The 23,223-nt window shown below is 41.7% G+C and overlaps 2 protein-coding genes across 2 annotated transcripts; one reads left to right on the forward strand and one right to left on the reverse strand.

The window, feature by feature from the left end:
- Nucleotides 1-1,260: 1,260 nt before the first annotated feature.
- Nucleotides 1,261-18,385, reverse strand: lmf1 (lipase maturation factor 1; the record flags this gene model as incomplete). The annotated part of the gene is made up of 11 exons (XM_080517529.1): nt 1,261-1,687; nt 2,282-2,394; nt 3,329-3,512; nt 3,810-3,963; nt 4,616-4,790; nt 5,520-5,687; nt 8,326-8,391; nt 13,869-14,017; nt 16,371-16,381; nt 17,344-17,653; nt 18,169-18,385. 11 exons carry the CDS (start codon nt 18,383-18,385, stop codon nt 1,501-1,503), a joined length of 1,734 nt encoding a protein of 577 aa, XP_080373655.1. The 3' UTR covers nt 1,261-1,500.
- Nucleotides 18,386-19,168: 783 nt separating this feature from the next.
- sox8a (SRY-box transcription factor 8a) lies at nt 19,169-22,750 on the forward strand. The gene is made up of 3 exons (XM_080517071.1): nt 19,169-19,673; nt 20,921-21,144; nt 21,247-22,750. Exons 1-3 carry the CDS (start codon nt 19,276-19,278, stop codon nt 21,999-22,001), a joined length of 1,377 nt encoding a protein of 458 aa, XP_080373197.1. The 5' UTR covers nt 19,169-19,275; the 3' UTR covers nt 22,002-22,750.
- Nucleotides 22,751-23,223: the final 473 nt, after the last annotated feature.

The following is a 23,223-nucleotide window of genomic DNA, read 5'->3' on the forward strand; positions in this document are numbered from 1 at the left end:
TACCGTCACCACAAAAGCCACAATACCAATACTGAGTAAACTGATATTCTGACATCACAACATATCCTGAAGTAACTAAGCTAATATACAACCTGCAAGACAAAAGTTGAAAAAAAAAAAACAACAGACGAGCTCAGCGGTGGCTTTTCAGGATTCCGTTTCCGTGCGGTTCCTCAGTCTGAATGATCGTTTTCATGACATTGCGAAGAAGCACAGACCGCTTGTGGAGACAAAGGTTTTTTGTAAGTGCTGCTGAACTTTCTCATCAGATTCTACCACAGAATCACGTCGGGTTTTAAAGCAGCGCAGCCGAAGGGCCTGGAGATGACAGCCGTCCGATATTGGTTTTCCAGCCCGGTCTTTTTTTCCCCCTCCCCAAACCCTGCAGACGTCTGATAACGACTCATGAATCGTGTGGAGGCCAGTGCCACGTGAGGATAAAGGATTAAGAAACACTCCTGATGAAATCTACGACTTTGCAATCTTGCATAGAGAATTGTTTGCTGAGGCAGTCTTGCTGTTCCCAAGATATGTTACCAATTAACCCAATGAGTTATGAAACGATCCACGAGGTTAAACGCTTCATATTCAACTCGATCGTCTTTTAAGAAACAAGTTCAGGGCTTTGATGCAATCATTCTAACAATTCCACCGCAGCACTGCACTGACACAGGGTTTATCTAATGGACAAACCAACCACAGTGTTTTTAAATCAATAAAGGATTGTCTGTGTTCTTCAAGGGTAAAGAAAACAAGGTTGTTATTGGTGATTACTCTATCACTGCTGGGCCTACACGAATGAATGCAGGTTGTTTCACTTTAAAGAGTAAAGCGCCAAATTGCAGGATGTTTCCATAACCTGTAGAGCAGCACCACCTTCTGGCTATTGTGTGTTTACTGGAAGAACTCGCCTTTCATGCGTTCACAATGACGGTGAAGAATTTCATTTGGTCCGACATGGAGAATCAAACCCCAACACAAAATGTTTGAACACAAGGCAATATTTGCAAGCTTCCTGTTTGGGCAGATGTGACTTGCCCATTTGTGGAGTCTGTGATTCGATTGCTTTTGTAAAAAATGTTGCCAAACTGCATCTGGCTCTATCAAGAGAAGGACGCAGACCGTTTACAAAATAGGTCAAATGTTCAGCTTGACTTAAATCTTATCCATCATTAAAACTTGAAATAAATAAAAAAAAAGAATCAACAAGACACATGTAACGGAACACTGGAGCTTTGATCCAAATGGACAGATGCAGTTTAATATACACATTTCAATCACTTTCAGTTCAGAACATTTACTGACGTTTAATCAGATACAAATGATGATTTGACTGGAAATCTCCTGACAGTTGGCTGATACGTTTCATTTCATGAATGAGTTCATCTGGCAGTTCCTGCAAAGCCCGAGGCCTTGCATTTGGTTTGTACCCAAACCAGTAAAATCGACCTCCTTCCAGAGCCTCTTGATTGTTCTCACCCCCTGAGATGATGGAGTCGTTCACTGAGTCTTTGTTGGTATGTGTGGGTGGGGCCAGTTCCTGGACTGGAAGTAGCCCCTGAGTCCCTGCAGGTCCACGGCGGGGAAGTACGCCCCGATGCGTTTCCTCAGCCACCACTTGCCTTGAGCTGCGCTGGCACTGCCGGGCTGGCTGAACTTGTAGATGAAATGTTCTCCTCGAACCCACCTGCCAGGGCGACCAGACGACGACACTTTAATTCCACTATATGGTTCCACTTTCACTCCCATTTTTTTTGGAAAAGGCTTTTTTATTCATGTGAAAAACAACTAACGGCACCATCTTGTGGCTCTACATGCTCACTACATTGTTTGCAGCATTTCTGCAGTTGTCATGTAAACGGGTGTCTTTTTCAAAACGTTGTATTGTAAATGCAAAACTTTATGGAAACACATATCAAGATCACACAGATCAATGGACTTTTTTTTTTTTGACCCATTTTCTTACGTTCAGGTTAAACGTCCTTTATTTTGATTAGTTTTGTCCACAGATTCATATCAGACAGCTCATATTATCGCTTTACTTTCCATCAATTTTTTGGGGGGTTGATTCACAATTGTAAATACAGTTGTAAACAAATCACTGTATTTCAAAATCCTTCCATTTTACCCTACGCACTTAACTTCCGAGATGTCTCACCTGTTAAAGCAGCACATTTCAGACATACTTCTTCGTTTTCTCTCACAAATGTTTTTAAAAGGTATTCGTGGGAAAACATGTACACACATTTCCTGCTCCATTCTTCAGAGTGCGCTCTGTTACCTGGGAGGCTCCCTGCCCTGGAAGGGGTCGTGGTGGAGCAGTGAGAGCACAGTGCTGTCGTTGGACAGCAGGCGTCCCGCGATGTGGATCACAAACTCACTCTGTTCATAGGTCTATGGAAGAGATGCAAGCATGTTAGAAAATGCCTTAACCTGAACGCCAAAGTAAGTCGTTTGCGTGGTCATGCCACTTGTACATGAAAATATGGCTGCACACACCAAAAGGGACCACGAGATGTCACTGTATAGCGAGATAATCCAGCTATAGTAAACCTCCATTAATGTGTTTTGACTGACAGCAAACAAAATACACAAAAAAAAGAATTAAAAATAGGAACTATGAGAAGAACTTAAGCCTATACCATTTAGACCACTGGTTATAATTAGTTAGAAATCACTGTTTTAGGCTATTTTCAGATCTTTCTTTTACATGCATGTTGAAAAACTCTGAATAAAATCCTAGAATTTGTTTTGTTGTGGGAGTAAAATTTGATTATCTTTTGTTTTTTTTGAAATATTGATTAACAGAAACATTTTGGCAGACCATTCCAAAGATGTGTTTTTGTTTTATTTTTATGAAACAAGTAGATGAGAAAATAAAGCATCTTATTCACTGGTGTAAAGCATATATGTGTTGTTTTTAAGTTTTCTTTTTCAGAGTTCACTTGTGTGTTCACTTAATGAATGAACTACTGCCCCCTGCTGTCACACAGTTTTCTCCACCTACCACAGGGGTGCAACATTCTAGTTCAGGGGCCACTTGCAGCCAAAATTCCACCTTGAGTGAGCTGGACAGATAAAACATTGCCATAATAACCTTTAAATGTAAACTTTTAAGTTTCTCTTTCTATGATGAAATTGAGAAAAATCTAATAATTACAACCAAATGTAACAATCTTGATTCCAGAATTTATTCAGGACTGGAGGCTTTTTGAGTTTGCATGTCCTTCTTGAGCATTTTAGGTTTTTTTTCCTCACTAACCAGGTGAGACTTTCTTACGTTGTCGATTCCTTGTTGCAGCGGGTCTGCAGCAGCTCAGCGTCTCACCTGGAAGGCAGCGAACCACATGAGCCAGTCCAGCCGGTAGTGGTACGGCGAGATGAAGCACGGCCGCCGGTAGACGTCTCCGGGCTTACACAGGAACTGATACTCCTCCCAAACCGCCTCGGGGTCTTTGGGATCTGCGCTCAGAGTTCCCTGGAAAATCACCTCTGTTCGCTCTTTGGTGACGCTGCTCGGAGACGTTCAGAGAGCAGGCGGAAACCAGATTAAATCCTGACAAAAAACCCTGCATTCATCTTACTTTTGCACAACTTAATGAGGAATAATTGTGGCATTTAGATTCTTTTCATGTTTGCACAGTTGAGTAGTTTAATATTTCATGTATTATTACATTAAATCAAGATGTGTAAAAACAACAAATCTGTGTCCTCAAGGAAATTGAGATATTAACTGAATGACTGAAAATATTCAGAAACAATGTGAATCATCAATCCAAAAGAATTCAGTCGAAATGACGACCCCTTACCTTCCAAAAGCCCCATATGTGTTGACGATGCGCAGCGGGTCGAAGGAGGTGTTCATCACCTGTCTGGAGCTGAGCAGGTTCATCACCACGGGGACACTCAGGCAGCCAATCAGGATGCCCAGAGACGCGTTCGCCACCCGGCGAATCAACATGCCTGACAGAGAAACGACGAGGGACTGGATGAAGTTACATTCACTTGACGGGGCATTTTCTTGCCTCGCTTTGTTTTGATGTTTTGAAGAATAATGAGGAAATGTCACAGTTGGGTTTTCATATTTGTATATAAAATAGCAAGACCAGAGAGAGATTTGTTGCTGAATCAATATGGAAAATTTGTATTTGTAACGCCGCGACCCCTCCCTCACCACACATACATTTACTAAAAATGTCGGAGAACCGCATGACACACAATTTATTAAATACAGTTTCTTTGTTCTATTCTATAATAATGAGTTCATTTTGTGTGAGTGCTTTGGGTTTACACACTGTCTCGGGGTATTTGGTGGACTGGTGCTGCTTCAGCTTGCAGTTTCAAACTTTCATTATTCCGTTTAGTTTATTTTGCTTTTTTAACCACAAAAGAGGCATTGGGCTCTAAATTTGTCCATCGCTCCAGTGAAGCCATAGTCTATACAACTCTCATGAGTCACGTTTTATATTCAAGGCAATAATGGGTTTAAACACCAGTTATTCTCTTCACCACATTGTAAAAAATGAAGGCTGCATTGTTTTAAATCCCAATAAACCAAATGTACTGACCAAGTCCCCGTTATTTCCCATGACTTCCTCTCCTGTGCGACCAATACCTTTGCTCGGTTTATCGTTGCTACCGGATTTTTCGGCGTTCTGAATCTCCAGCACCGTCCTCCTCGCTCCAGACCCGAACAGGAAGCTGAGCGACGCGTCGTCGAAACAGGACAAGCTGGGGACGATGGTAAGCCAGTTCAGGAAGCTGAGATTGCCGCTGATGATCAAAACCACCTGGGAGGGGAAAATGTTGTGAAGACGGGGGGATTCAATTAAGAGACGTGAGATCCAACAGCTGCCGTGTATGTTGCACCAATTTAATTAGTCTAATGCAGATAAATGCAATAACAGTTGCCAGTACATCAGCAGTTCAACCTGTTTAATGTGATAATAATATTCTGATGCGTCCATCCAAAGCAGTGAACTCATCACGACTACGTTTGCTGTGTACTGCAATGTGGAAAATTCAAAGAAGTGTGAAAAAATAAAAGGCACAAATTCAACAAGAGGGAAAGGACAGCCGAATAAAACATTTGAATAAATAAATGTATTGGCGGTTAAATATAGTCTCAACGCCCAACAAAATATCAAACAACTGAGAAATGGAAACAAATCAAGACAAAAATATGCCTCACATGTCACGACAATTATCAATACATCACATTTTGAGGTATTAATCTATGAATATGATCCAAAGTAAAGAGATATCTTTTTTAAAATGTAATTTCATACAGCAGATACAAGCCGATATATTAGTTTCCTTTATTAATCTTGGTTTCAGAAGAAAATAATCTGAGGAAATACTCCAGCACCTATTTAAACCACGATCAAAAATGTGGACACATACAGCAGCCATGGTTGGTCTTTCGTGCAAAGCACGAACAGTCTTCAATGGGTGGATATGCATCGATTCACTGATTCGTTACCATTGAGTGTGCAGTGGTGGTGAGCTGTTTGCATTACCTGGAAAAGGACCTGGATGGCCCCGTTCACTGCGCACATCCGCCTGCCCATGAAGGTGAAGAAGGGGGCGACGAGCTCTACGAAGTGGTTGGACAGCGTCTCGAAGCGGTGGAACCACCACGGAGAGCGATGCAGGTAGTACGAGATGGGGTTGGGCACCGGCTGGGTCTGGAGGTTCACATGAATCACCGGTCTGTAACCTTTCTGATCAAAAGAGCCGCTTTCACAATTTCCCACCAAATAAAATTTTGCTGGAGCCGCAAAGCATGCGTATCGTCTGAAATATAGGAAAAACTTTAAAAACCAAAATATACAAAAGAACAAATGCGATACATGCCAAAATAAAAAATTTTAGCTCTTGAGGCCATTTTCAACTTTTTTAATTTCCCCCATCGATATAGCAATTTTATACATGTTGCCTATTTTAGCCTCTTTAGCCATTTCTAGATGCTGTACATTTCCCAATGTTAGAGCAGTTTTAGCTATATTTGTAATTTCTTTCCAAATTAGTTTTTTCTTAATTTATATTTTTTCCGTTTTCTTTTATTTTTTTTTCTTTTCTTTATTTTTCCCTTTACTTTCTCTTCCTTTAATCTATTTTCCCTCCTTTTTTTCTATTTTTAAAAGTTTTTTCTTTCCCCCCCTATTCCTCAAAAGCTATGACTGACTGAGTTTTGAGCATGGATATCAGACACTTGTTGAAAATCAGTGTGGAAGGCAAATAAAATCTAAATGAAAACAAATGTTTATTTACATGAGATATTCTGAAAGCCCTGACATAAATATAACACATTCATGGGGGAAACCTGTCCGCACAATCCCGTCAAAGTAATCTATTTTTCCGCAAATATCCCTTAGTTTGAAGGCTTTTTTTATGAGAGTAATTTACGGGAGAAACATTTCCATGTCTAAATAAAGATGGAACTTTTATTCAAATGAAGGCAACCCCTACCTACGCGCCGACTCTGACGCTGCACACAGCGCCGTGCACTGTTTGTGTGATGCGTGAGGTGGCGGCCTGCGAACCGTGAAATAGCCCAAACAGTGTCAGGCAAGGTGGAGGAAAGTAAATATAGCTCAGAAATAGGCGGAGGTTAAAAAGAAAACAAGTCTGCTGGCCTGCTCATCTGTACTCGCATTGTGTTTATGGAAAGAAAAAGAAAAAGAAAAACCTGGTAGCTTATTGAAAACAGCTCTGGAAATCTGAGGGCATGAAGCCAGTAACCTCAGACAACCAAACAACCTCACATTGCCCCACAGACAAACAGACCCGGGAACCAACAAAATGGCAACTATGCCTGAATTGAGCAAAAGCTGCAGGTCCCGCGTGGATGTGAAAGGGCGCAGTGTGTCAGCGGGGGTTAATAAGGCTTCACCTGGCGCCAGTGGCTTCCGGTGCTGTGTGTGGGAGTGTAAATCCACGTTCTACCCGCCCCCACTCTGGGGATGTCGACAGCTCGAGCTGGACCAGGTGAGAAAGAAACTCAGCCCACAATTATCCAGTCCTCTCACCGTGAATAAAGACTTATTTTTGTTGAGTATTGAAATCAAAATGATTACAAACGTTTGCGCTTGAAAACTGGTTGCCACTAGTTGGAGCTGTGTGGTTTTATTTTTATACATTATAACTAACTGGGCATGCAAGTAGAGGATAGTAAACATTTAAGAATTTTCAACTAAATTCCTGCTAGTCAGACCTTTAAATTTTTATTTAAGATTTCTTCTTAGAAAATGATGTCATGCTAACGTAGTGAAATTGCTTTATGTTGCTGGACACATTTGGTCTCGTACAAAAATGGCTTCCATGCAAAGTGCTCGACATCAGAGATCAGGGATTGAACCTGCGACCTTGCAATTAGAAGACTAACAAGGGAGCAACAGTAATAATAGGAGGCATTATATTTGGGACATGTATTATAGCCCTATTGTTCTCTGCGTGCATGTGTGTATGGTTTCATTCCAAAAACAACCAGCAGCGCCAACACAGGGAATTGCTTTTTGTTGTTTTTATGAATCAAATGTGTTATTGTCATGTTTGTGTTTATAGTTTTGATCAAGCAATGCAACTTCTATGAAGAATAAACTTTGTGGACATCAGTATGAATCGTAGACTCTCAATGACCTGATCTAAGTTAGCCTGTATAAAAATGCAAATATGTGGAAGCTGATTTATTAAGAGGATGCACTGAGGATCAGGAAGAGCTACCGAGAGAAGTTGACGCTAATTGATTAATAAAGAACAAGCATTTACTACATCTGAAAAATAGGTGTGAACGAGGCCCTATGACTGTTTTGGATGCGACTAACCCCACCATGCCTCATGCGTCTCCGGCAGGAAGGGGCATTTCCCCATTTCTAGCATGTTCTGCTGATGTAAGAGTGCCACCTCCGGCCGTCAGAGTCGCTCTACTCCTGCCTGTGGTGAATACATGAGGCAGACCCTCCTGCGGCTCCGGAGTAGGTCAGAGCGGTTGAGACTCCCACAGGGGGGAAAAACAAACACTCTGTGTGAGAGTTATTGGAATCCACAGCGGCAGTTAGCGTGATATGCTGCCCCGGCTGTCTCGGGTTCACTCCCGTCTTGCCGTTATTCGGGAACACGGATGCTTTGAGCGTGTGTGACTGGACCAGACGAATCCAGATTCCCTGGCATGTCTCAGGAAATGCTCTGCTGTATAAGAATAATGCTGTCAAGTATTGTGGTAACGATATAGTTGTTTGTACGTTGAAGAACTTTATGCAGTATTTCTGCATGTCCCGAAGCAGAAAACTGTAAATATAAAGAGAAATATGTAGTCTTCTGTACCTCGTAGTGGTAATCCATGCACGTCAGATCTCGCCAGCATTTGTCGCCTCTGATTTTAATCAGACCCTAAAAAAAAAAAAAGAGAGATAGAGAGAGAACATCTGTTAGACCACATGCTCACGACAGCTTACAGATTCACAGGAATTTAGCAGGGAAACTGTCAGTGAGTGTGACTGATTGAATGAACCTGAGCACCTGTAACTGTACACCAGTAGTGACGTTGCTTTAATCTGACCGATAACTCTCGTAAAATTGGTATTTAGTGGTCAGACGGTTACATTGCCGGGGCATTATGTACATTACTGGAGTTACAATTGCATTTGTTCAAAAACTGAGCTCAATAAAAGGCAGAGAAACAATAAATGTCCTCTTGTAGAGGACATGAGCCCGACCGCAAGACAATCCCGTCAAATAAGTTGCAACTGTAAAACGTGAAAATAGCTGTGCTTCATAAGCTCTACAAGTTTGGTTCCTTGAGAAAATAATTGGAAAAAAGAAGTCCTTATACTCAAGTTCAGACAGAAATGCAGAAAATCTAGAAAACTTTTTTTTTTTTTTTTTTTACTGATTAACTAAGTAAACGATGCGCTATCCAGGAGACCATCAATACTGACACACCAAACCATCATGTGGCTGGCATGGAATGTCGAAGAAATTGCCTTTCTAACCACATTAAAAAAAAAAAGAAAGCAGGACATTTCACTCCAATTATGAGCTCAGCTGCCAACGATGGCACCGGACGATTCAAATCGGTCAGGACATCTTGAAATGGTATCAATCACAGTTTGATAAATTAATCTACAACAATAACCACTGCAGTGTGGAAAGCCACAATGAACAAGGAAGCCAATATCAATAAATTCTGCAGGATTTCACGAGAAATACAACTTATGGGCCCTTAGAAACATATGAAGAAGACGGTGGGAATTTGTGCACGACTTCCTCTCCTGTCAAAAGTAATAACATGGAAATCTCCATCACCTTTATTGCCACAAGGATTTAATGAAAACAACTGTTAAACGTGCTCAAAAAAACGGGGTGAGTTTGCCCATTGCAAAACAACTGGCGGTCTAACCACAAGCCCAGGCGTCCAGGTACACCGCGACTTGGACGAGAATACATTTGACATGAGGCGAACCACTGAGCGAACAACTGTCGAGAAAAGATTTGCCCTGGAAACAAATGCCGAAAGTGGGAGTTTAGGTCGAGGAATCATGAAGAAATCATTCAGAACTTCAGCAGTCAAGGTGTTTGTCCTCATTAAACCAGTTAAACATAAGATAAACCTTGAATTCACTCAATTGTAACAGCAAATTTCGACAATGCATCTTCAAAGAATTACTCTTGTGGTAAAGGAGGCTTATAAATAGCATTTTGTTTAAATTCTTTATATTGTACTTTTCTCCGAGGATAAACCCCCATGCACCCTAGAGCTTCACTGCTCGAGGGTACATGGTCAACAACAACCAAACAGTAGTCATACAGTCAATATTAAGCTAAAAAAGAATTACATTTAGCTGCAAAACAGTATTATAAGTCTGTCAAAAACAGCTAAAGAAAAATCAATATTGGACTTCCATCCATTTCTGTTGAATGTTTGGTTAATTATTTACTTTGCCAACATGTTTACTGAATCAGTCTTCTGTTCTGAAGTTGCCAAGCAGGTATTTTTAAACTACAGTTTGCACTGGTAAGATCACATAAAATATGCTCAATTTACATTTTTCGGCAGTTGATTTCGGCTAAAACAGAAGGAAAAACTGTTCTCTTACCCTCCATTTCAATGACCACTACGACACCTGATACGTTAAAGTTGTTTTCCCACCAGATGTGTAGGGGTACAGTCAATATTAATCTACCAATTCCCAGTCTACACCATCACCCTCCCAGCAACGTGACCTTATTTAAACTCACATTATACTCTTGCCGTATGCCAGACGGCCTGTAAATACCAGCACTTCTCATTAAGAAAAGTATTCCCAACAGTATAATAATGACGTTCTTGCCAACAGCACAATGTACAGTCCAATTCAGAAATGTACTGCCACTGGTTTAAACCGGAATGAATAACATGTAATGTACTGAATATTAATGAATCCACTTAACAAGAAGAACAATTTCAGTTCACAAAAGGTAAAAGGAAATCTATATCCATGGCTACTTGAACTGCCTAGTATAGCAAACCTCGACCCTCAGCTACGCATTCAGCATGGATCTTATATATAATACTTTCCATCTGCTGACGAAATAACACTTTTGAGATATTTGTCTCATTCAAAAGATTCACATAGTGCTGAAAAAACCCCTTCTTAAAGTAACGATTGCATGCCTCCTAACCTGTGGAGTACAACAAAGTTCAGTTTTAGGCCTAATTATATTCTTAATATATGCTTTTTCTGGGCCACATCCCCCAGAACTACAACCTTATTATTCATCTCATGAGACACAGCTGTTACCTCTCGTGTCTCTTTGAGCTGATGACCCAGAAAGCCTACATATCAGTCAAGACCTGGCTATTGGATGGCCGAAAATATCCGTCAAATGAACAACTCCAAGTCTTAAAGAACTCTGATGGATTCCACAGACATTAATGTCATTAATAGTAGCCTTGGTTTCCCATGTCCAGTCACCAGCTTTGGTGTCCCAACAACTTACCATCCAAATACAACTTATTAAAGCTGTCCAGTCATGCAAACAAGCGCTCTTTCATTCAGACCTGGAAAAAAAACGAAGACACCTATTTATTTTCAACTACTGCATTCTGACAGGCGCAGACACAAATCTCTCTTCCCCACCTCCAGCTCGTACATAATACAGCAGCTAAGCAAAGTGCTTCAGTCAGTTGGACATTTTCTTTTAACACTTTAACCTTTTGATGGTTTAAGTTTTGTGCTGAGCATATAAACTGTCCCATGTCCTTGACTTCTATTTGTACGGGATTATACCTTGTCATCCTGAATGTGAATGTAGACATTTTACCCAGCTCTGTGAAGCAAAGAATGTCAAACCTTTCATGACGAGTGTGCCAATTTTAAATTATGATTTGGCAATTTTGGTTTGTGGTGAAGAAAATTACCCGTTTTCTAACACGATTACTGAAAGCCTAGTATTAAAGCCAATACTAAGGGCAGTTTTTTTTTTGTTGTTTTTTTTAAACAAAAAAGCGACGCAGTCAATACATTCCAAAAAAAAATCAATTCTAATAATAAGTATTATTATGATGATTATTATTTAGAAATGATATATGGAGTTCCCCAAGGCTGCATTTTTGGCCCACTACTGCAGATTTAGTTAACATCCCTGTGCAGATGACATACAGATTTACATCACTCTGACGACAGTCTATTACAAGCACTGACTAAATGTACTGAAAGGGGTTATGTAAATCAACTTGAATCACATTGCTGCTGCAATGTGGTATAGAAATCAAAACTGCCTTGCCTCACTTTCACTCGGCTTGGATGATGTTGGAAGTCCTTGTTATCTGTGGACTTCAGCCACACTGACTAGACTGAGCCATCAGAGGCTACATTACTGCTTAGAAGAGAAACCAAAATGACGAGGAACCACAGAAACATGACCACACCGCTGAAATATCCCATGTAAATGCAACCTCTCAAAATGAAGCCCGAAAATATTATTCCTCCTTTGCATAGGAGTCGGGGGGGTCCGCTAACCTCATGATGTATTTGCAAAGAGAAAGAAGAGTTTAAAAGGCTGCATATCAATCAGCACTAGGAAGTCCCGCTCCCGACTCTTCCCTATTTAAAGTATTTACTGTATTTCACCGTTAATGAACCAGAGCGGCAGCTAAAATCCAATTAGTTTGGCGACGCCTGATTACCCTCACAGTGTAAACAAGCTGCCGCCATGCAAATTAAAAGGCATCTGAGCAGCCTAATATCCTCTCCCCTCACAACCTACATGATAAAAAAAAAAAAAGAAGACAAAACACACACATCATCTCATGCTAATGAGGACACCCACACAGGTAATTAATGCATTTATTAGCGAATGCGTCAATCTCTTGTTGAGCATAGCATATGGTCTGCTGACATTTTTTTGTTGCTGTGATTGTGTTTGGACAACCTGCTGTGCCTGGTATGACGGAAGTTCTCGGCTTTTTAATGAGCCAATTAAATCGCAATCAAAAGAACAAGTTCAGTTTTATATAAGAGGAAAAAAAAAAACAAGGGAAAGACTTATTGTTTCTCTTTTAAATCTATACTTTCTTGGTTTTCATGGCAAAGTGACCGGTAATAATTTCCCACATTTGCTCCCGCATATATAACGTTTCAGTTGTGGGCGTTGGTAATAAATTCAACGCGGATCAAACACGTGCCTCGTGATGAAAGTTCAGGCTTCAGACTACAGGAAGTGCCCATTTAGACAAGGTCAAGCTTATCACAGATTTCATACGGTGCTCTTTGAATTTTAAGATTATGTCCCTTTTTTTTTTTTTTTTTTTACTTGACATAGCCATACTGACACAAGCAAAGCAGGGAGCAGAAAAGACATTAATGGTAATGCACATTTTTGGTTTTATGACATTTCTACCAATTTTGATGCAATTTTCAACGCAGGCTATGCAAAACTTATGAGAACAACTATCCATTCCCTATCTGCTGTAGGTCTTAGTTCATGTTTATACGTCAACGTTTAAAGTGAAAGGGCATACGATAGTCGACGTCAACAAGGTTGGAATCTGACTCGTCATAGTCAGCAGGCAGAATTTGACAACTACACCAAATGACTGGGACATAGACTTATTGTATCAGAACGTTCTTCCCACAATGATCCATAATGAATTCATGTGCAGATGGTGGAATCCACATTGACGTCAAAGTTCGCTACCAATATGATTTCTTCCAACAATTGCTCCGTGACTCGTCCCCCCCCCCCCCCCCCCCACGATTAACATCTGGATACACTTTCCTAAGAAAACAACTGGGAACTGACTTACAATCACTCCCAACTTTGCAGTGTTATCAATGACCAATCACAAATGTGGCCTATTAACAAAATGTAATCAGTCGATCGCTCTCCAGTTTCTGCTTGTAATAACACCGAGGTGTTTTCAAAGCCCTTGGCGTTGCAGCGGCTTCATGTATCATTGACTGGAGTGAACCCTGAAAAACACTCCGGCTCCACTTGTGGTAACTGCAGTGACTGACGGATAAAACATGCTCGGTGGTCTGAAGCCTGCCGGTGGAAACTGTCAAACAAGCAGACATGTTGTTTAGCCCATTGTATATTTGGCTTGGCTTTACCAAATAAAAAATAAAAAAAACGCTGGCAGAGAGTTTTAGAGCAGAGCTGGGCTCCCTAAAGTCACGGGCTAAAATCAGGACGGCAAACACCCGGAGACCCGAGGGAATTCTGCCGTTGGGAAACGGTCACATTCCTGTATCCTGGTTCGTTTACGAGCTTGTAATGTGTTTGACGTCCTAAACCACCTGCTGGTGAAGTACCGGCAATAAATAGGAGAAGAGAATATTATGTATTTGTTTTTTTTTAAGTGAACTATCTTTGTGAGTACTCACAGCTCCAAGCATGATGCGAACAATGAGCCATCTGAACGTCCAGATGCAGATGACCGAGGGGGGACATTGGCGGGGGAACCGGGACAGAGTCCACACCGGACACAGGAAGATGGCCAGGAAGCCCGTCTCCAACAGCTGGCTCTCCCAACCTGTGCAAACAATCAGCGTTATAACGGGATACACATTTCCCGGAGCTTGCTGCGGCACAGAATAAGAAATCATTCTGATGTGGATAGAAATGAGACGAGGACAAACTAAACAAAGTATCAGAGGAGTATTACAGGTTGCTGTCCGGTACAGTAATAATATCCTGAATATGCTGCTGAGGCAAGATGTTGTTAAAATTCCTCTTCTTTATCGAAAGATGAAACCGTGACAGAGCACTTCTATTTAGAGGAAATATCTGAATTATAACTATTAATCAGATTTTTTTAAATGTATTTTATTCAGAATTTCCAACAGAAAACAGTAAGTTTTCATTGTATTTTATCAATGTGTGTTAATACAAATCATGTGTTCATTTTTTTAAATTGTCTCCCTCATGTGTGATTAAAAAAAACATTACATATCGCAGAGAACTAATACAAGGGCCATATATTTGAATTATGGCTTTAACAATTGTGTTTTAGCTTAAAGGATTATGGTTAAACTTTCACAATTGCGTTTTAGCTTTCATGTTTATTTTGTGGCTTTAACGGCAGTCCTTTAGCTTTTGGAATCGTATGTTACACTTTTGTATTTGGTATTTATGTTTATATTTTGCATTTGTGTGCCGACTCTTGTGTTGTGGTGAACCTTCTGGATTAATGTGGATTTTGATTGAACTTCACAAATTGAAACGGGATCGTCACATGAGTGTCCTGAAACGCAGTATAGAAAATAAAATGTTATTATTGATTATGCTCCAGGAGAACAAGAACTGACTGTACCAAATGTTCTGAGGAGGTTCAGATGTCTCTCCTCTAAAGATCGCTGCAGACAGCAGGATTCATCCTCTGGAAACCGTGGGGGTTTGGACTAAAATCTCAGGCACCCAGTTGGTCCAGTATTTGTTGAGGTATCCATTTCAGTCTGGACCAAAATTATGGACTATCACTGCTAGAGTCATACGGCTAGTATAGTAAAATTATATTCAAGTTCATCTCGTGAAATGCAATTTTGCAGCTTTGAATTTATATTTAATGTGGCTGCAGGAGAGCGATGTCTGCCACTAATGTCCTGAACAGGAAGAAAGAAAAAAAAGAAAAAGAGAACGGCATTTGGTTTTTCAGTCTAGACTCAAACAATCAGACGAGCTTCGTCTGCAGATTGTGAGTGGGTCCAGAGTGAAAGATGGAGGGAGAGAGAGAAAAGGCTCAATCTTTTTTCTTTCTATGTAGTGCAATAGAAGCCACAGCTCCCGACCACAGACATTGAGCTGGCGTCTCTCACTACAAAGTGTCATTAACCAATAACTGACCGAGCCACTGATCTGGGCTGAAGCCCTTCATGAGCAAACCTCTGCTTAATACCGTCTTCACTACGACTTCTCTGGGTTCATGGTTGCAGCTTCCTTCGATCACAGACCATGTTTTAATCCAATAAGCAGCCACAAACAGGTAAACTTAGATATCATGACTCCGCAGCCACTCCAACAAAACATTCTTTTTTTTATAGTTCAGGATGGATCTCATATGTCTCAATGCTTTGAACTAATAAACTCCATTCCCACGGCAAGCATTACTGCACAATTAGCATTTAATGCTCAGATCTGGGGTTTGGGTTTGGCGGGTGGAGATATTTTGAAGAAAGTGGCTGATATCAGATTCCAAGACCTCACAGGCAGCATGCTGCGGTATCAGGGCAAGAACTGGAAGCTCCTTCGTGATTCGTGATGTGACGCTGATGATATACAGGAACAGTGTGTCTACGTGCTCACTCTTCTACGAACATAGGAGTGTGCATCACTTTGGACAAGTCAGTAGAGATTCCTTTAAAGAGTTGAGTAGGTTTTGGGTTAAGGCTGTCATTGTGTAGTAGTAGTTTAGAGTTAGTCAATGTAAATCAATATATTGACCATGGAAATCACGGAAGTGTGTGTGTGTGTGTGTGAACCAGTGCTTCACAATATGTGGCAAATGTAACATACAGATTTCTAATGTTTCCATGAAGTATGCTCATGCTCTGCAAATCAAAAAGGACAGACTGAAAAATGAAAGAATAGTGTGACAAATGATCAATAATTGAAAAACCATCGCTGTGACATTAGGAGCACAAAAAAAATCCACCCAGACATCTCATATATAATGCTTATCAGGATCGCAGGGAAACAAAAATATGTCAAACGATGTCCGTTTAGCCAGAACACACAAATGCAAAGGAAGCCATAAAGCCAAAGCTCCTTTTACAAAATGATTACTGATGTAGAAACTCATCTCACATGACTACTTTGTGTTTAATCCACGTCTTCTTTTCAAGCAGAGACAAAGGAAGCCTCGCTGGCGTGAGTCGAGGTTCACTTACCAAAGGAATACCTGGAATGAGACAAAACCGTCTGTGAGCACAGGGAACAGAAGATGCACAAGCTCTTTAATAAAAACAACTAACACAGGTCACCAGTCATTCTTTAAAGCTACAAATTGGTGCTTTTATACTTAAACTGGAAAAAGTATTATTAAGCATTATTTTTGTCGCTACATGTTGCATTGCTACATAATTTAACAACTTAAGAGCCCAACAACAGTTATAGTTAAATGTTGAAATGTTTGACATTAACTTAAAAATGCATTTTCCTTCGTTTCCATGGAGACAGAGTTGGAGCATTTCAAAGAGTTGCATTTTCCCTCATTTCCACTGCAAGGGAGACTTTTTTTTTTTTAAGTTGAATTTTTAACATTTGCACAGAGAGTCGGAGCGTTTTCCGTTTCCAATGAGATGGAGTCAGGGTTCTTTAAAAAGTAGCATTTTCTCATTTTCAATTAGATGATTGTTTTTTTAAAAGTTGTGTTTTCCCATTTCTACAGTCTGTAAATTTTCAAATATTTATTCATGAATTAGGTTTTTCCCTGTCTCCACAGATATGGAAGGTTTTTTTTGGGGGGGGGGGGTTCAAACAGTTGCATTGTCTCCCATTTCCATGGAGACAAAGTTAAAGCATATTCAAAAAGTTGCATTTTTCCCCCATTTCCATGGAGATTGAGTGAGAGGCCTTTTTCAAAAGTTCCACCTTGGGAGTGGTTCTCAGAACGTTGTGTTTTCAGTGGCTCCGAGCACCATGGAAACATGGAAATTCTTTTGGACACACCCACTCACACAAAGATTTTTAAAAAAAGAGTAGTTTCCCAGTCTGCTCTTGTTTCCAAAAAGTGTTTTTTTTTGTTGTTGTTTTTTATGTGTGTAAATCCAATTTTAACAACCTCCTAACATGAACGACCTCCCGTGACCTCAAGTGTCCTGAATCTCAGGTTGAGAAACCGCTGCCTTCCATCACACTCACCACAGCTGTCCGACGTTGACCAGCGAGTGGTAGAGCACCCACAGCGCCGCCATGATCGGCATGTTTGCCGTCCCGGTGACCAGGACAAACCCGGACAGCGTCATGCCTGCCAGGGCCACGCCGTCCAGGTTGGCATCCATGTCAGTCCAGCTCAGGAACCACAGGACGGACGGGGCGTAGGCCAGGGCGGCCGCGCCGATCTTTCCTCCCACGTAACGCTTGACGCTGTTCAGGTAGCTTTTGCAGGGCATCAGGCCGTGCTCGCCGATCAGCTGCTTGTTCTGGTTGTACGCAACGCTGAACGCCACAACTATGAGAAGAGAAGAGAGGATGGAATTTACTTGTGAGGCCTTGTATTCTTGCACTGGTTCATCAATGATCTTTTGAGACCAAGTTTTCCCAGGTACTCAAGGACGGACTTGGTCTCCAGAACAATCACATTCACATTTTCAAGGTCTTGGTCTTGACTCAGTCGTGGTCCTTAAGAAATGTGTTCTTGGGATACTCTCGTCTTGGTCTTGACTTGTTATTTACTCTACTTATGAACCTTAGTGTGTTTAGGAGGTGGTCTTGTGAAGACGTGTGAGTCTTGTATGAGCTTCTCGACAGAATGCTGGTTTTCATTGAGAACTCGTCAGACCTGGCAACCTTACCCATGCACCCATCTACTGTAAACAGAGAATGTCTGGAATTTAAAATGACCCATTAAAGTTGTTGCAGACTTAGAGATACAGATGAATCACTTCTGAACACACTGTTAAGAATATGGATTAAAATACGTTTGAAATAACGTCGGTGAAGCCGTGACGCTGCGTGGGGACTCACAGTAAATAAAGGAGACGGAGCGCAGCAGCACGATGCGGGTGAGCCAGTAAGTTCCGGGCTGGAGGCGAAGCTCCCGGAGCCGCCGGTCCTTCTCCACCTCTCCGCCCGAGTCCGCTTCATTTCCATCGCAGCTCGGTGCACAGTCCGCTTTGGTCCCCCCGCTGTCCACACGGCGTTTCCTCACCTGGCTCTCCGAACTCTCCCCGCCGGCCGCCATACTTTCGGAGGTCCCGGTCACGTGATAGTGGGCTGGACACAGGAAATATTTTTCATTCTTATTTTATTTTATATTTTATATAAACTTTTGTTATCTTTAAAATCCTATTCAATGATTTGGATAAAAGTAAAAAATACGTTCTTATATAATAGAACGTAATTGTTATTATTTTACTTTGTCATATGACCCGGATGATGATGATGATGATGATGATGATGATGATGATGATGATGATGATGATTATTATTATTATTTTGTAGTTGTTGTTGATGCTGATTTTTATATTTACAAGCCAATTCAATAATTTTGGTAATATTATCATCATTATTATTGTGTAATATTAATACATTTGGAGGCAGGAATACAAAGAACAACACTAACCTGCATTAAAGGTGGTAAAGACAAAACAATTAAGTTTGGCGAATTAATTGAACGGCCTATAGCTACAGCAAGTACAGCATCAAGTTGCATTACTTGAAGATATTCATACAGATACTCTTCTGAAGTTTTGCCTTATTCCAATCCTCAATAGAAATTAGTTTCACGCATTATTGTGACAATATAAAGTGTTGATGATGTTCTGTTTTCTCTGTGTGGAAAAACTCCGAGGTTAAAAACGTTTTGCCAAAGCCAGTCGGGCGCCGATGGGAGGAGAGACATAAATCCATTAAAAAAAAAAGGTTGAAATTGTTCAGTGTTGGTTCAAACGCTGTCTGGCTCTGGAGTGGAGGGGTGTGTGAGAGGGAATGGAAAGTTCAGCTCAAGAAACCTGGGAGTGTACTTGTTTTCGTGGTGATGCTCTCTTCTTCCCTCTGAGCCGCCGTGCGCCTTTACGCATTTGGAGAGCTTCTCTGGAGTTCAGCACGCAGTAGATCACTGTGATTCCAAACATGACAGAAGAGAAGAAGTCATTGGCGGAGCAGCCGTGCAGCCCGGCGGGGAGCGACATGTCCACGTCACGGTCGGATTCAGAGCCCCCGACCTCACCTTTGGGGTCCGAGGCGCAGGAGGCGCCGGGAATGATTTCGCGCAGGTCGGAGAGCCGCATGGAGGACGAGCGCTTCTCCGCATGCATCCGGGACGCTGTGTCGCAGGTGCTGAAAGGCTACGACTGGTCCCTGCTGCCGGTGCCAGGTCAAGGGGAGCGGGGCCAGAAGATTAAACCGCACGTCAAGCGGCCCATGAACGCGTTCATGGTTTGGGCGCAGGCGGCACGAAGGAAGCTGGCGGACCAGTATCCACATCTGCACAACGCGGAGCTCAGCAAGACTCTGGGCAAACTGTGGAGGTGAGGGAGCTGGCATGGCCAGAGTGATCAAGAAATGACACTATAGAATAGTTATTCATATGTTGAAAACACTTTTAAGTAGGGCTTTAAGGCAATAAATCCAGGTAAAGCAGGGATGTCAAACATGAGGCTGGTGGGCCAACACTGACCTGCAAGAGGCTTGGCGGACTGGAATCCGCCAAACAACAAACATTTCAAAGAAAATATTTTTTTTAAAGTACACAGATCAAAAAGAAATCAGAAGAGAGGTAAATTTTTACTTCTTAAAAAAAAAAAAGTGTTATGTGCTTCATTCAGTATTTCAAAACATGAAATGCTACAGTTCCCATACGCCATCAGCATTCCAAAGCGTTGCAGATGGATAGAATGAAAATGCACAAAGAGGCAGCAGTACTGCTTCATTGGTGGAAGATGTACGACCAATCTATCAAACTCCAGTTTATACAAAAGGATATAAGGCTCCTGAGACAGAAAAAAACATTAAGTTCACTTTACTTGGATTCTATTTTTCATGTAAAAAGTAAAGTAGTTCAAACAAAGAACCCTGCTTGAAAAAGAACAAAAGAAGCAACAATGTTCTCATGAAACTTTAAAAAAGTTGCAGGTTTATATTGAATTGAATCTCTCCCAATAGTGCTGTCCTCATTTTAAAAGTTGAAAGTTGTTTTGTTCCTCGAGATCAGGCATGATAAAGATAAGGCGCATGGGCCAAAACCGAGCTGCAAAAGGCTCCAATCTGGCCCGCCAAACCACCAAGCAAACGGTAAAAATTTGCATCAATCAACAGTTTATTTTACATTTCTGTTTACTACAACAGAAAGTATCATTATTTTTTATTTGTTCAGAAGTTAGTCATTTTCCATAGTAATTTATTGATTTTGTGTAAATATAAACATTGTTATCACTTCTACTCTGCCCCACAACAAATAAAGATGTTCAATCTTGAATTTAAAAGTTTTTATTTAACTTTATACAGGTCCAGCCCAGTCATGATGAAATTGCACTGTTTGTGGACCCAGAACTAAAATGGGTTGAATGTCCCTCGTCCAAACTGTGGTATCATGTAGTCATGTAATACACCCGACAGCAGCATGCAATTCAATATGTTTACCAAGTATTTACTTTACATCACAGCATCACTCTGTATTAACAATTGTAAACACTTGTTTCACCACTCATGGTGAGGAAACTTGAAATGAAGGTAAAGGTGTGTAATCCCTCCATTAACTCCTTCCTGTCCTCCTCAGACTTCTCTCGGAAGCCGAGAAGCGTCCCTTTGTGGAGGAGGCCGAGAGGCTCAGGCTGCAGCACAAGAAGGACTATCCGGACTACAAGTATCAGCCCCGAAGACGCAAGAACACCAAGCCGAGCCAGGCGGACTGCAGAACCCTGCTGGTGCCTCAGCATCAGCAGGGCTTGTATAAGACCGAGCCGGGGGAGGTGCAACACCACTTCCATCCAGACCGGACAGGTGATGTGAATTATATACTACAGCGGCACATCTTTGTAGTGAGCTAGTTTATTATTTGAAGGATGTTGACTGAATTGGGATTGCCTTGGTTTTACATTCCAGGTCAGTCCCACGGACCCCCAACGCCTCCCACCACTCCTAAAACCGAGCCGCACATCGGCCCGAAGCACGAGGACCGCCGGCCTTCTGATGCAATCTCCGGTTCTGCTCCTCCTTTTCCCGCCAGCCGTCACAACATCGATTTCAGTAACGTGGACATCTCGGAGCTCAGCACCGACGTCATCGGCACCATCGATGGCTTCGACGTCCACGAGCTGGACCAGTACCTGCCTCCAAACAGCCATGGCGCCACAGTCCTCACCCCACCTGATACCAGCAACCATCCTGGGTCATTCGTCCCACTCAGTGCTCTTTGTCACCCTCATGGGATCTCGAGTTGGGACCCAAAGGCTTCCAATGTGACGCCGATCGGGACGTCGCCATCGTCTTCTAATCGAGACTCGAATGGGCCGCATCGGGACTTCTGCCAAAGACCTCATATTAAAACTGAGCAGCTGAGCCCAGGTCACTACACCTCCTCTCCCACTCCTCCCCCACCATCGCACCAAGCTGAGGGTCCCGCCCCAGGCTCAGGAACTTCCTCCGCCAGTCTGTCAGAGTACACTGACCTTCAGAGCTCAGGCATCTTCACTGCTTTCTCCGCTTATCCTGCCAGCCTGTATCAGTACCCGTACTTCCACTCGTCCCGCAGGTCGTACGCAGCACCGCTTATCAACAGCCTGGCCTTGGTGCCGCCTCCACACAGTCCTCCCTCCGGCTGGGAGCAGCCGGTCTACACGACTCTCACAAGGCCTTGAAATGTATGAAAACTATAAAGACAGACACGAAACACTCAGATTGATGATGTTAATAGATTTCCGAGGACAATATTTGGATTTATAAATAAGAGATCATTTGTTCACGGTCTTGCAAAGAGTGTCTCCATAAGATGGGGAAACCTTAAAGTTTGACACTTTGTTAAGTGAAAACTACATGTAGGTTGACATTTCAACCCTGACATCATGGTATGGCAGTGGCGCCTATTTAAAATCATTGATCCTTTTTTTTTTTTTTTTTTGTCAGCAATAAAGCTCGCTGATTGAAAATGGGGGCAAATCCTCCTGCAAAAAAAATGCAAAAAAAAGGTTAGTAGTGAAAATGAGCTGAGCCTGTTATATCCAGCAATTGGTGTGGAGGGGGGAAAAAACAGCTTGACCATTAGTAAATATTTCCTATGGGTTGCAGCACCACACTGACCACATTATCTTCAGGACAAACAGCAGCGGTGGGCAGAAGTCGCACCCTGTTTTAAACCCTTCCTGTGTGAGTGTGTCCACAGTGAGGCGTCTGCCAACCACACACAGAGGACACATTGACAGAGCCGGGAGAGGCCGTCAGGTGACATTTACACCAGTGCGAGGAAAACGTAGTAGAAAAGCTGTTTGAGATACTGACTTTTCTGACTTTATCCAGATTGTTGCTTTTTGCCTGTCAAGATCGTCAGTAAAAATGTGTAATGATTGACAGTTGTGGTCACGTTTTGTTCCTATAAATGTTTGTAATGGAAAAGAGGTCCTCGCTTACTTTGTCATATTTAACTACAAGATGTATTTTTCGTAAACAACAGCTGAATATTTTTTTGAATAAAAACATGAGTGCAACAATGTTAAGTTATAATACGTTTTCTTTTTCTTTCTTGAGACTATTAGCACAATGATGATCGCCTAGACAATTCTTTGTAGCAATCGACTCATCAGAAGACAGAAATGAAAATACTATTGATTTCTCACACTCCTTTAAGTTGTCAAAGATTTCTATGATCGCTTTATTCCAACTTAATGAGATCTTTATGAATACCGTAGTTAGGAATCTGCATTTTCTCTCAATCAGGGGTATCAAAGATAAGGCCTGCAAGAGCCTCCAATCCAGCCAAAAATCTATCTCATTGCAAGTAAACTTGCATGAGCCTCAAAGCCATGATATCAGGGTGAACTTGTAAAAACATGCATAATGCAACAGCCATAGAAGATTTATTTTGCA

Source organism: Blennius ocellaris, assembly GCF_963422515.1.
Source record: "Blennius ocellaris genome assembly, chromosome: 21".
Classification (NCBI taxonomy): Eukaryota; Metazoa; Chordata; class Actinopteri; order Blenniiformes; family Blenniidae; genus Blennius; species Blennius ocellaris.

Coding starts and splice junctions, on each gene's coding strand:
- sox8a (XM_080517071.1), top strand. CDS start 19,276: ATGACAGAAGAGAAGAAGTCATTGGCGGAGCAGCCGTGCAGCCCGGCG. Junction 19,674..20,920: donor ACTCTGGGCAAACTGTGGAG/GTGAGGGAGCTG, acceptor TGTCCTCCTCAG/ACTTCTCTCGGAAGCCGAGA. Junction 21,145..21,246: donor CTTCCATCCAGACCGGACAG/GTGATGTGAATT, acceptor TTTACATTCCAG/GTCAGTCCCACGGACCCCCA.